At 42.2% G+C, this 13,792-nt stretch overlaps 1 protein-coding gene across 1 annotated transcript in view; it reads left to right on the top strand.

The window, feature by feature from the left end:
- Nucleotides 1-1,278: 1,278 nt before the first annotated feature.
- erf (Ets2 repressor factor) overlaps nucleotides 1,279-13,792 on the top strand; it is a 36,516-nt gene continuing 24,002 nt past the window's right edge. The window contains exon 1 of the mRNA XM_041955868.1: nucleotides 1,279-1,911. Coding sequence (XP_041811802.1) covers nucleotides 1,890-1,911 — 22 coding nt within the window. The 5' untranslated portion in view covers nucleotides 1,279-1,889. The remainder of the gene's footprint in view (nucleotides 1,912-13,792) is intronic.

The following is a 13,792-nucleotide window of genomic DNA, read 5'->3' as shown; positions in this document are numbered from 1 at the left end:
AAACACGGTGCCTCTCATCACCCGCGGCGGCGACGGGTCTCCACAGCAACGCCGTGACGCGCTAACCGGGAGCGAGCGGGGCGACAAACCGGAGGCAGCGGAGGCTGCGGCGGCCAGCAGCGAGCGACCGGTCCTCTTCGAAGATCGTCTATTGAGATGATGAGCCACTCAAAACAGAAGATCAAATAATCCAACTGGTCTACTTAGTGCATATATTTCTCCCTTTTCATTGCTTCATTATTATTGACTGAACTGACTCGCTCTCTACTGTCAGCATCAGTGTTTGCAACTTGTTCACAAACACCAAAATATCTGAAACGATGGTGGTTTATTAAAATTTAGTCAATTAGTGGTAATTTTTAAAGCAAAAACTGGTTCAAGTAGATGTGAATATTCGCTGGTTTGCTTAACCATCTGTGATATTTTATTGATTAAACAAAACGAGACATTTGGTTGAACAAAAGACGTTAAAAAAGACGTTTTGGATATTGGGGAGGGCATTGTTGTCCTAAATGATACACAGATTAATAGAAAAAATAATCAGAAGAAGAAAATGATAAATGCTTTGGAAATATTATTTGAAAATATGCGAATAAATAAATACATTTTGTTTTGTTATCTATTTCCCAGCATGAATGTCTAAAAGCTGTTGCAATGCCCTCTCCACCCTGCCAGGAATAAAAGTCTGGCTTCACTTCATTTTTGATGGCTGGAAGTAGTCATATTTGAATAGTTTTAGTCTAAAAGTACTGGAATCAGCATATAAAATACGCATCATGTGTTTGTTTTTAATGGCAGGATGCAAAATTGCCCCCAGGTTGTCAAAACCTCTACATTATTTTGAAAAAATCACACATGGAAGATGTATGACTGATAACTAATATTGCTATATTGATAAAAGTAAGTTTTGTTTCAATCAGTCCAAATAAACCTGGGATATTTCAATGGCGGCCAGGAACTGTAGTTCCGTAAATGTGCATGATTAATTATACGTAGACTACTATAGGTTTATGATTTTACAAATCAAATAGTAATAATAATACTCTTTGTACAGTCTGATTTTGTTATTAGCGCCCACAGCTGCTCACATGCTGTCCCAGCTCACCGCTGCACTGAAAAGCAATCTTTCAAACACATAGACGATCTTTGGCAACAAGTGGGCGTTCAGTTCCTCTCCCCCTCCCTCCCTCCGTGGGTCAGCGTGGGCGGCCCCGTGTGGCAGGAGGAGAGCGAAACACGACACCCCGACAGAGAAAGGGGGGGTTGAGAGAACACGAAGTGAGTGAGTGGAAAAAGAAAAAGTCCGTGCCGGAGAAAGAGAGAGGCAGAGAAAGAACAGAGTTGGCTCCGGGTTTTTTGTTCCTTTCAGAAGCGCCGCTGTTTTGACTGTCGGCGAGCATGATGATGTGGAGGAGGACTCGACCATGCGACATGGTTGCAACAAACGGGAAGAAAATTTAGGCTCGTCGCATTCCGTTGCTCCAGTACCGACCAACGGCAGCACGACTCCTTCAAACTTCGACCTGCGCCATTCAGACCCGGGCGACTGGATTTCCCCCCGGAGGCTCGGGGCAACTTTTCGCATCAGAAGCCCCGCAGTTAAAAACAACTATTCCGGCACAAAAGTTTTTCAGCAAACGCCGATTTGTCGAGATACATCACAGAGGCATATGTGAAGTTAACGGAGTTTGTTTTAACTTAAAAGTCGAGCTCACAGTCGGGGCAGGTTCTTTCTAACGAGCCACTTGTGAGAACAACACCGGAGGAAGGAGTGGGGTGTCACTGCTAACTTCGCTAGCTAACTTGGCTAAAGGCTAGCTAACCATAGTGCAAAGTTGCCAGTCGACGGGGAAAGTGACTGAAGCAGTACGCCGAAGACGACAACAAATATGAAAACCCCGGGAGAGTCGGGTAAGTTGACGGCCACACTCATTATTTTAACTTTTCAGACGCTGCTGTTGTTCTCCAAATGAAAACAACAGCGACTAGCGTCAGTGGCTAACTGGCTAGCACGCTAACAAACTCTCCGCTCCAGGGAAAGTGTGACAAAATTATGGCGCTAGGGTGGATCCATCCGAGTCTCTTGTTATTGTTTCAGCACACGTACAAAGTGAGTCCCACTCACGACCACGTTGTTCTTCACCTACACTGGATCAACGGAACGAAAAAGGGCGATTTTAACGTAATTCCACAACATTTAACTTAACACAAACGTGTGAAGCTAACTGCTATGCAGAGCGATTTACAGTGCGGGCAGTAACTTAGTTAGCTTAATTTACCGGGTCAGTGGCAAAGAGTCAGGGTCAGGGCTAAAGTGCGCTGACCCTGACTGCGATAGCTTTGTATTTGAGAGCTAGTTGATGCCTCCGTTCAAGACGGACTAAATTTAGTGGAACAAAAGCTTAAGTTTAATTTTGCCTTTAATCAACACCACATGTAACAACTAATGAGTGGCTGCAGCTTTCAGAGCCTTCTGAAGTCTAAAGAACAAAGGAAAGGGAAAGTTTTTTATTCATATTGAAGGAAAGTCTGTATAACCAAAAGAATAGAGCTAGAAAAACATCTACTTTGAGAAGATTCTTAATGATCTACTCATAATGAAGTTTTTTAAGTCCAGTTAAATCTAAAGCTCACCTCACATATATTTATTGTAAGCAGATGACTTCACAGTATTTATTCATGTTGGTCCTGTGTTCATTTCATTAGTCCAATACTACTTTTCCATCCATCACACTACATCACAGCCTAGAAAGTGAATTGTGAATCCAGGTGATTGGATTGTGAACTCAATTAACTGCTGTTGCATTTTGTTTGTCGCAGACACAGTTAAACTCTCCCCGATAGTGTGCTGCGTGATATTCTGAAACGAAATCAGGAAACACAGTTTGTCCGTTCACTTACAAAGTTCTGTGTTCTTTGCTTCAGGGGGAGATACTCTTTGTGAGTAAATCTGTTTGACCTTTGACACGCACGAGAATTGTATTCAAGTGAATTGTTTTATTGGGGTAGTTAACAGCTTTACTGGACTGCTTCAGGAATTTAAATAGGTTTCAACTCAGAATTCGTTGGCGCCACCATTTCAAATTCCGCTCATTTTTGAGCCATTTTTGTTGTAATTGAAATGATTATGATTTTCCATCCACAACTCATGATTTCTCCTCCATTATGCATTTCGGTGCTCTTCAGCTCACTTTAGTCCTGTACGGTAATCCTGGGCAGACTGAGATCCAGTGCCCATAATGGATGTTTAAGTGGGGAATGCCACACCACAACACAGCATCGTAATTAGAGATACTGTATGTCTTCTAGAGCTCTGCACTGCCCCAGATAACTTTTTATATCTCAAAACAATTATGAGAAACTGCTTTTTTCAGAGTGTGGCCTTTGGTCATGTGTTCTGTAGCCATAAAGGTGTGTAAATATCTTAATCTGGTGTGAAATCCAGCGCTGAAATGCTCGCAATCAAAGTTGGCTGTCAGATCTTTTGCTGATGCATTTTTTACTTTTTGTTTTGTTTCTTATAGTTTGCATAGCGGTCAGACCATTGCCTTTGCAAATAAAAGTTTAGGATATTCTCAATGTGCAGAAGTGATCATTTAATTTTAGAGCACCGCTCGGACTAACTTGTCATTGTGGCCTATTTCAGACACCTGAACAGTGTTTTCTCATGGCTTTCATTATCCAGAGAATCAGGTTAGCAAGGTTATGGTGCACTTCCTTTTAGTTTTAAAAGTAGACAACCTTGTTTTAGCTGCGTGCCATGCAGCAAGACAGCTCCTTTTGTCTACTTATAATTTACTTTCTGGTTTTGTTATGCCTTCAGTCTTACAAACAGCTTAAAGGAGTTCAAACTGTTGTTTGTGTGTCTGCTCTGCTTGTAAATGAAAGTCAGCTTGGTTTGTAAGTTTTTTAGTAGTTCCCATTTTTCTGCCTTTATTGTATGATTCTTACCAACTTTCCTTGTTAGTTTTTTTGCAATGGTCACAACTCTAAATGAAGTTGTGTAGTGTTTGCAGTGACATCAGTGTGATGTAGGTCATTTACTTTGACAAGAATGTTTTTTTTATATGTATTGTAAACCAATGCTAATATCAAAGGAGCCCATTGAGTAACACTGATCTGTATCCACATTACTTGCATGGAGCTACATAGACCCTTTGTCTGTCCCTTTTGTAGTTCCCTTGGTGTTGGAGCATGTTGACCACTTTATGTATATATGGGTCACCCTCCGCTCTCTTCCTATCAGGAAGTCAGCAGTCTGGCCCCACCAGCTCCAATTTTCCACTTGTGTTACTCCTTATATCAACACGGGGCCACATGTGAGACGTCACAGCTGTAGACGGCCCAGACCAGCGAGCCGGCACGCTTTGTTGCACTCTGTATGTGACTGTGGAACACTGTGTGTGAGCATCTGTGTGGAGTGAAAGGAGCCATACATGAGCAATTAGCTGGTGTTAAGTCTGGTTAGGGCTGGGCTGCTGTTTATGACTTTGAGTGTATTTGTGGGTGTAAATGTGTGTGCACTGCGCACACATGCCTGCACGTGTGCGCCCATATGTCTGTCACTGTGTGGCTCTACCTGACATTGATGTGGTCACAACAAAGTGAGTGTTTGACTTTTATTAGCGAGACCAAATTGCCCTTGAGGAAGACCATTTGGTTGTGGGCAGTTGACTCAGCCTGTTGTAATTACAGGAAGAACAACTAGACGTCTTTATACAGATTCAAATAGCTCTAATAACACTGGTTAGACCAAAGGTAATGAACCAAGGGCTCATTTTGTTAAATAAGAAGACGCTGTTAGTTTCCTTTGGGAAGGACTCTGTAATGTTACTGTCTCACCATTGTACTGAATTATGCTGTTGGCACCAACAGCAGAGACAGCACAATTACCCTACAAGTTGAGGCCAAGTTGTTTGTCTTAGGGAAAGTTTGAGAATAGGTGTTGGCGATTTAAGTGTACAGTGATGTGATTGTGCAGTCTCTGTGTTTTAGTGGAGATGCTGCAACGTCATGTGCTGCTGGTCTGCTGCAATTTGTGTAATGTTTACGTCACTTGACATTAATGAAGAATGGACCATTGGTTAATTTAAGTTACTTGTCTTTTGTACTGATGTCCCTTACACTGTGTAAGTCAAATATTTTTTATTTGTGGAAAAGCAAGTGTATATAATCTTTGACCATACCAGTGAGGCCATAAACATGAGAGTCCAGGCCAGGTTCATGTCTCTTCAGTAAGTAATGCATCATGACAGAATCCATTTAGGAGCAAAATACCACAACCAAAAAAACCCTGAATGCCAATGTTGCACACAGGATATACCCTTTCCCTGGTTTTCCTCCCATTATGTGGTTACTGTGAGTGATCAGTCAATGCAAAGGTTGACCCGATCACATTCCTGATTACTACTGAGCCAAGCCTGGGCAAGCAGACCCTGGAAAAAGTACTGGCGCATGACGTCAGCATTTCTCTGGTGTGTTGTCAAGTGGCGACCCAGGTCAGTGTTGCTATGATCATCTCTCGATGTTACGGCAGCCCTCTTTTCCTGGAAGTGTGTATGTACAGTGGCTTTAGTGACCCACACAAAGGTAAGAGAATAGACAACAGGTTGCACAAGCTGGGACATGTGGGCCAAACAAACACTGGGGCCTCACGCACAGGAAAGCCTGACAGTCAGCCTGGGAATTGAGTGTTGATTGACACCAACGCTTGCAGATTTATTAAGTTTTTAAGATGCTCAAGATCCCTTTTGTAAATTGGTGTAATTACACCAGAGTTGCTAGCTGTCCTTCATAAGGTTTCAGTTTGGTAGTATTTATGAATTTGTGTTTTTGGGTCTCACTGATGTTGAATTATGGATGTTGTATTTTGGAATTAAACCTTCACACACAAGTTAAGGCAAGTGCCAGGTGACGTGTTTTATTTAGAGCAGCATACCTCCACCAGCTCCATATTTAGACTGTTGGTTGTTTTTTTTACGTAGGATTTTGGATTTTCCTCTCTCAACCTAGGTGATATGTGGTGCACAGAAGTATCAGGAAGTTCATAATAATCCAATGTTGTTGTATATCAGAGATAAAATTTAGAAGAACCTGTTCACAATAAGTTTTGTTATTGTTGTGCAGCTGCTCGGATATAGACCATAAGGAATCATTAATTTGTAATGTTGCAATACAGTAGTTATTTTTGATAGTGTGGTAATTTTCTTTTTTATACACACTGTACATCTACCTGACTCATACCACAATTAGTCATCTCCTACATTTCCCAGGATGACTTTTAACAATACCCAAAGACAGCTGTGGGCTGTACATGCAGGTGGAAAAGCAATAACAATCGAGAAACCTTTTTCTGGCGGAGAATAAATGGGCGTTACACCCCTTACTCTAATTGGAATACATCTTGGGGCTGTACTGTATTATGGTCTATTGAGACTGCTGTTGGAGGAAAAATTGCTCTCTCTGGCTCTTCTATGATGAATTTCTCTCTATGTGGTTGTTGAACATCTGTATAAAGTGTTGAGTTTAGAGAGAAGCCCTTGCTCTTTGATAGAGAGGCTGACACCAAAGCCTGACAGCTTTGTTGATATTTTAGATAGAGGAATCTTATTTTATTGGTCCACATTGTCTACATTTATGCAAAAGTAAGGCACACCACTAATAGCTGTTTTATGACTATTTTTGAGTATTTGAAGCTCCATTTATCATGTGAAAAGGAGGGATGTGAAGCCTAGGTGTTCCTCAGCAGTGTCTTTGTGTGTAATTTCACAAGGATTTCAGTTTTGGACCTGTCAAAAAGCAGAAATACAGGCCTGGCTGAGACAAAGTGTTGGTTACTTCTTTATCTATGCAGTCATTTGTACTTGACTGACAGCACCACGTTTTAGTCCAAAGAATATCCTCATCATCTTACACGTCTTTGTAAACCCTCTGCTTGCATGCTATCTGAAGGTATTTGTGATTGAGTGAGTCTGTGTTGGCTCTGTGACCGTCGACCCCCAGCAGGGCAGATGAAACGACAGAGCAGATCGAGTGGAACCAGCGGCTCGCTTCACCGAACAGATAAGGAAGGTTCTGCAGCAGGGCAGATATCTCTGAAACACCTGACAGGATGCTGGGTTTCCGGCTTCAGTGTTGTTCTTGAATATTTTTAGTGATAAAATGTCGAATAAAGCTCTGCCCTGAACCATCTGCCCATCAGACTAATAGATTAATCGAGTTGGCCTTCTAAGTGAATCTTGTGAAGTCTTTGTTCAGCCAAAAATGCAGACAGGCAGATTTTTTTTTTACACTATTTGTCCTTGGAGCTTTTTGGAGGTTTTTGAATCAAACCAAGGCTGAGCGAGAGAGAAAAAGTGTAGAGGTAGATTTGTGTTTTGTCTGTGGCTGTTTTGGCTGGAGTCATCCTAACTGACAAAGGTGTGGAGAGTTGTGTTGTGTGTTATGGCTATCATCTGTGGTTCGTGGAGAACTGGGCGTAGGATGCCCCGGTAGATCTGGGCGTCGTTTATGGCCAAAAGGACTGAGGTCGGCCTCCACCAACATTCATGTGAGTCTGCCGTCTACTCACTGGAGGAAGGATAAGGGGACAGACTAGGTGTGGTCCTGTGTGGTTCTGTATAATACTCCAAAGAAGTTACAACCAAGTCGCTGTCAGAGCAAAAATATCCACCAAATTCCATATGTTTTCATGGAGTCTGCTTTAGCAAAGAGTGCCTCGTGGTAGCCTGCCAGGTTCTGGCAATTAGAGAGACCTACATGAGGTGGCAACATCTAGGTTATAATGTTTTTACAATGAAATCGGAGCACTGCCACACTAAAATGCAACTGTAGCATTCATTGGCAATGTGTTGCTATAATCGTGGAATGTCATTTGATTTAGAAACCAGTAAAATGGTGCAAAATAAGTTGGATTCGTTTTTTTTTTAAAGGGGGCCACTATAAGAGCCACTGACTGGAAAACCATGCCAACAGGTTGCAGGGAGAAACAGAGCACAGTTTGGGTTTTGTGGTTGTTTGGACTGGGTTGATCCAGCCCAGACTTTTCCTGCCTATACACTTGTTGGCTTTGCACCTGCATTTTTATCCCACAGTGCTTGATTGAAAATTTGAAATGTCTAGCTTTAAAAAATGCCAAGCAGATTTTGACTCACATTCTCACAAATAGGAATATTGGTACTCATCTAAATACTCATTTCTTCAAACCCTGCTCTGTTGGACATGTTGCCACCTAAACCTCCATGAAAAGGCAGGAGAAATTCAAGCTAAGGGTGTAATTGAAACCAAACTGTTGGAATATACAGCTTTTAAACCTCCAGAGAAATTCTGAACAAGTTTGTCAGTGTCTCACAGTTTTGTGTGGTGCTTTGCTGGGCTCAAAAGTAAGGACTCCCCATGCACCCCAGGACAGTAAAATCTAATTTTGTTTAATGGGGCCAACACCGATTCATACTGCATATGTGGTACATATGCTCTCTTGGCCCCCTGAATGTACCTTTGGTTCACTGGCTCTGTAATTAGGCTAAATTATTGAAGAAGAATAGTAAATACAGCTAGCTTCCTGCTAAAGACACCTGATTTCTTTGACATGCATAAAAGGTGTCTCCAAAGGAATCTTTACAAGAACACGTGTGCATGGCAAAAAGACTCAAGTATCAAAGTGGCTGCAGACCAACGGTTGAAAGGAAAGATCATTACTTGTAAAAGCGTCCTTGTATCCAAAGTAATTAAATCCAAAGCCAACACACATTTTAGCTGGCTCTGAATGGGGTCTGAAAGGAATATGTCTTATATTATGAAGGGGACTGTTTCCTCCTGCTGATTTTCAGTGATTTTGATGCGCAAACGGACGACATGGATACATTTTTACCAAGCCAGGAGTTCACTTCAACACTCATGTCATATTACCAAAAGAGGCACCTATTTCTTCCCTGCAAGTTGGCATAGCAGGTATTGGAGGTTGAAGATTATTCAGCACCGATTGGACATTTTACAAACAGTGGGACAACTGAACTCTGACAGCATCGGCAGATTAATTGGCTATTAGCCTTTTCCTCCTCCGACCTCTAGCAGGTGTGTAATAAACCTCTAATCAGATCTGTGTCACTAGAAGATGCTGTCTGCTCGTCTACAGATTTCTTGCAAGATGAAGGATGTAATTTGAGTTTTTTGAGTAAATGAAGTCAGAGTAAGCTGGGGAAGGTTTTGCTGACTTCACTGGAAGTTGGTGTCTTGGTTTGGACCTTCAGATTTAAGAAAACCTGCTGGGGTTTGTTAGGGAAAACGGCAGGCGTTCACAGGAGATAGATTCAGCAGAGCACGGTCTTTCTTGTCTGTGGTGTTTGCTCTAGTCATCGGTCTGTTGGGAACCCTGGTTTTTCCTCTCTCTCTCTTTTATGGCTGTCAGAACTTGTCCTGGTACGTCTGTGGCTGTGTGTGTGGTGTGTTTATGTCTAATGTTATTGTGTGTATTTTATACCTAAAATATATGAAGCTTGTGTTCGCTAAAGGCGAACTTCCCTAAGAAAACAATTCACACTGCAAACCACACAGTTGCATGCAGGCTGGCTACACACTGACACCCTCTCTCGTTCTCTTCACCTTCTCACACACCCACATTCAGACAAGCACAAACGTTTGGTTACCCCTCCCCATAGCAGATATATACACACTTGAACATTTTCTTCACATTGAGCTCACACAGAGCGCAGCTGACAGGCTGCAGCACATACCTCACCTCCAGGCAGATCAAAGAAGAGACAGGTCGATGAGAAGATGCAAGGACCTGGAGCCGCTGGGGAGTTTGCAGGTTGCAGTGTGATGGCATAGTCTGTTTCAACCAGCCAGTACATAACATTGTTGACCAGTTGTGGGTGAATGTGTGATTGGTGGAACAACAGCAGCGATCAAAGCCAAACATGGCTCTTTATCAATTTGCCAACCAAAGATTCTGATTTCATTTATTACCAACTGTATCTCCCTCCACGAGTAGCCACACATGCAGACAGTCATCAAAGCAAAATGGAGTTCTAATGATTTACATTGAATTAATGGGTTTATAAGATTGAGGTAAATTGTCATGAGATAGAGAACCAAAGTTGGCCTCTAATAAAATCATTCCACATCAATTATATGCACTTCTACAGTAAAGAATAACTTATAGCAGCTGCCAAAATGGCTACGGGAATGTAGGGTTTGGGCTTGTCTAGTTAGCTTCTTCAAAGGTAGGCCATAAATTACATTAGTGATAAGAATGGCACCATTTGATCAGGTCAGCGCCATCAGTCAGCCATGAAGATAAGCTTCCTTGTCTGTCCTTTCTTTATCAGCCACAGCAGACTAACTCACCTAATGTTCTTCAATGTGACCCCAACTAAAAATCTTCACGTTTAAAATGTTGGCTTGAGTGGGTCCAGCATGGAGTGGTTGATGTGAAGGTGGACTGGTACCTGGAGAGGTGGGAGTTCACCTCCAGGGCACTGCTGTTCAGGCCACTGAGCTATGGCAGCCCATCACTCTGACATCTCTACACATCAGTTACATGGTGTGTGTGTGTGTGTGTGTGTGTGTGTGTGTGTGTGTGTGTGTGTGTGTGTGTGTGTGTGTGTGTGTGTGTGTGTGTGTGTGTGTGTGTGTGTGTGTGTGTGTGTGTGTGTGTGTGTGTGTGTGTGTGTGTGTGTGTGTGTGTGTGTGTGTGTGATGAAGTAGTAATTGGAGCCTAAAGATGAAATTCCCCCAAGGGGGATTAATAAAGGAATCATTCTTATAGATATTTGCTTGAATGATAAGATGAACGAGCCAATTAAAACAGATGATCTGAATGAGAAAGAATGCTGAATCGTTAACATTGAATAAGAGTTTTTCTTAACATGCTGGATTTATTAAGTTGAAAGCGCTGCCCCCGTTCATTTGTTAACCCATGAGACGTAGATTTGCGACCCATTTGCCGTCGCTGTTGGTTGTTTGAGTCAGTGGCAGTGACGAATGAGTCGGGGCTCTGTTTTTATTGAAACGTGAAAGTCAGTGTAGTCCCACTCACTGACACTCACTCACTCATCTCACCCACTCTCAACATGCACACTTTATTAGGGGCCCTGGACCCCCCACATGCTATGAAAATGGGTGATGTCTGTCTCCCATTACCACACACACACACAGAGGGACACACTCTTTTAATTTTCTCACTACAGCTAGCGAGAGTGGCTTTGCTCATTTGGGCTGCCATCTCCCTGCGGTGACGCCGTCGTGCCTCTGTCTTTAATGTTTTTACACAGGGAGCGAGCCACTCAGTCTAGAGACTGGAAGATCCAGCTTTAATGCAATAGACTGAGGAATTAAGACTGCGGTGGCTCTGCCAATGAGGAAAGGCTGACTAACGCACCCAGACATCACACATGTAGAAAAGTCCCTTGCTGGCTGTTTTACATTTTAATAATTTCACGGACACACTCATCCAGAGCGAATTACTGTCACTGTTATTGTGCTATAAGCTACAAGTGGTAAACTAACAACACCATGAGCCAATAATGAAGAGTGGCAGCTCAGAACCACAGCGTTCGGCCAGTAATGACAAATATTCATGGTCGAGTTGAGGAAAGAAAATGTATATAGTTTGTTTGTATTCAGTGACAACCTTCAACACTTCAGAGCTAAGAGATGCGTTTGGAATTGGAATAGGTGTAATTGATGTTTGATGTTTAAAAACAGCCTGAGGTAAATTGAATGGGTTTCATCCAGTTTGAGTCTCCAACACGTTCCACAGAGAGTAAGTGAAAAGGAGGATATTTTAAAATATCAGACATAATCAACAATCTTTACGATTGTGCACATAAGTCACCAGTGAACTGAGCAGTTAATGAAATTGGGTATTGGCCATGACGTTACTGATCTATATTAAATACAGTTTCTTCATCAATATCTTTATAAAATTCAGTGTTTTTGGCCTCATGTTACCTTCGATTTTAGCTATTCCTATGTATTCCAAGAGATATAGATTTTAAATCGGTATAAGTTGAAAGTTGCATTGGTGCATTCTGAGTCTCTGTATTGCGATTCTGTACACAACATCTAGTGTATGTCTGCCAGCCCCGAGGAAGGTTGTTGTCCTCAGTTGCTCTTGAAATTTTTCCTTTTTGCTTATCTACACTTAAGGTTAACGATTGAGGGTGTCATATGTTGTACAGATTGTAAAGCCTATCAGGCAAATTTGTGAATTTGGACCATAAAGTATAAATAAAATTGATATGACTTCTCACAGCCAAGAGTGTTAATCAGTACATATATATGCACATTCCTGTCTAATATTTGCTCTTGACAAACTCCAATAATAATACGCTGCTCACTGTGTAAGAAGTTTTATGACTTTTATGACTTCAGTTCAGTTGTTAATTCATTACATTACTTAATTCATCCCTCCTTGTTTGCTCACATCACGGTCACACCCCTGAACTGAACCTCTAGCATTGTCACGCTGGTTGTCCTACTAATTCATCAACAGTGGAGCCTCTTTGTCTGTGTGGAAAGATGCTGAAATGAAAGCAGCATTATGGGAAAGAAGGAGGGGGAGGCGAGAGGAGGAGATGAAATTTGATTGGCATGGAGTACGAGAATGAGTCACTCATCCAGCTCCCTGGATGTGGAGCTACGGGCCTATTCTGGGCTGCGGTGACACGTGTATGTGTGTATGTATGTGGTTGTGTGCACGTACGCATGCACACTGGTGTTCACTTGGTTCAATCCAACATCTGAAGTCACCGAACTCTGTGTGTGTGTTTGTGCGTGCGTGCGTACGTGCATGCGTTTCTGTGTGTGTTGGAGGAAAATGAAAGTAGTCTGGTGACCAAACCACAACACAGAAGCCAGATTTAAACCCAGATATTTATCTTCTCTCCCTCCTCCTCTGAGATCCCCTCTACTACACCACCACTCCGTAAATCACTCTGTTCTGTAGTGGCCTCTATCAGCGTCTGACAACTTCACTTATAAGTTGTGTATGTATGGCTTATTCTTCACTGATGGTCAGGATAACAGTCTAGTAACAGTGAAGTTTGTCTATGGATTGCTGTATTCAGGGCATGTCTGTCAGACAGTTTTTTTTCTCATTACATTGATGCAAGTGCACTTTGGTTCATGGTTATGTTTCCTCTTCCCCAGATTTATTGTTTTTCCGTTATTCCTGAAACAAGGGCTTCAATATCTTGCTTGATGACGCTATGATGACGTTATTAATCAACATAGCAGCTGCCTGACCGTGGAGCTGGCTGTTTTGTTGGGCTTAACATTGGTTGACTACACATGGTGTCAGCCTGTCTTATTTCCTGGAGACAGTGTGTCATAAAAATGTACAAATTAGGTGTGTGTGTCTGTGTGTGTTTGTGTGTGCACTTGCATCAGTGCACCTCTGCATAGAGACAATACAGTCAAATGTCACTCTCTCCAGGCTTTATTTCTGTTGGTCTCTTATTCTATCTCACTCGCTGTCAGTCACACACTCACGGACACGTTTATGCACACAGTCACACACAGTTCCTTCTAAACAAATTCTGCCCTGACAATAGGAAGCAAGCATGAAATCTGTAGCGAGGCAGTCAGGTAGCCAGGAGCTCATTACAGCTGAATGTTTTATAGGGTTGTCATATTCTGGAAGGAAAGCACGCTCAGACGAGTTTGAGAGTATGTGTACATGCCTGTATGTGTTCTTCCTCCGTGGTTCTGCACATTAGGAGAAGTTCGAGCTTGGAGATCATTGCTGATGTGATTGTTGATTTTGTTTCGTGATAATTCTTTCCTGTGA

This window comes from Chelmon rostratus, chromosome 16, assembly GCF_017976325.1.
Source record: "Chelmon rostratus isolate fCheRos1 chromosome 16, fCheRos1.pri, whole genome shotgun sequence".
Classification (NCBI taxonomy): Eukaryota; Metazoa; Chordata; class Actinopteri; order Chaetodontiformes; family Chaetodontidae; genus Chelmon; species Chelmon rostratus.
Note: the sequence above shows the minus strand (reverse complement) of the source record. Positions and strands in the feature narration are given on the sequence as shown.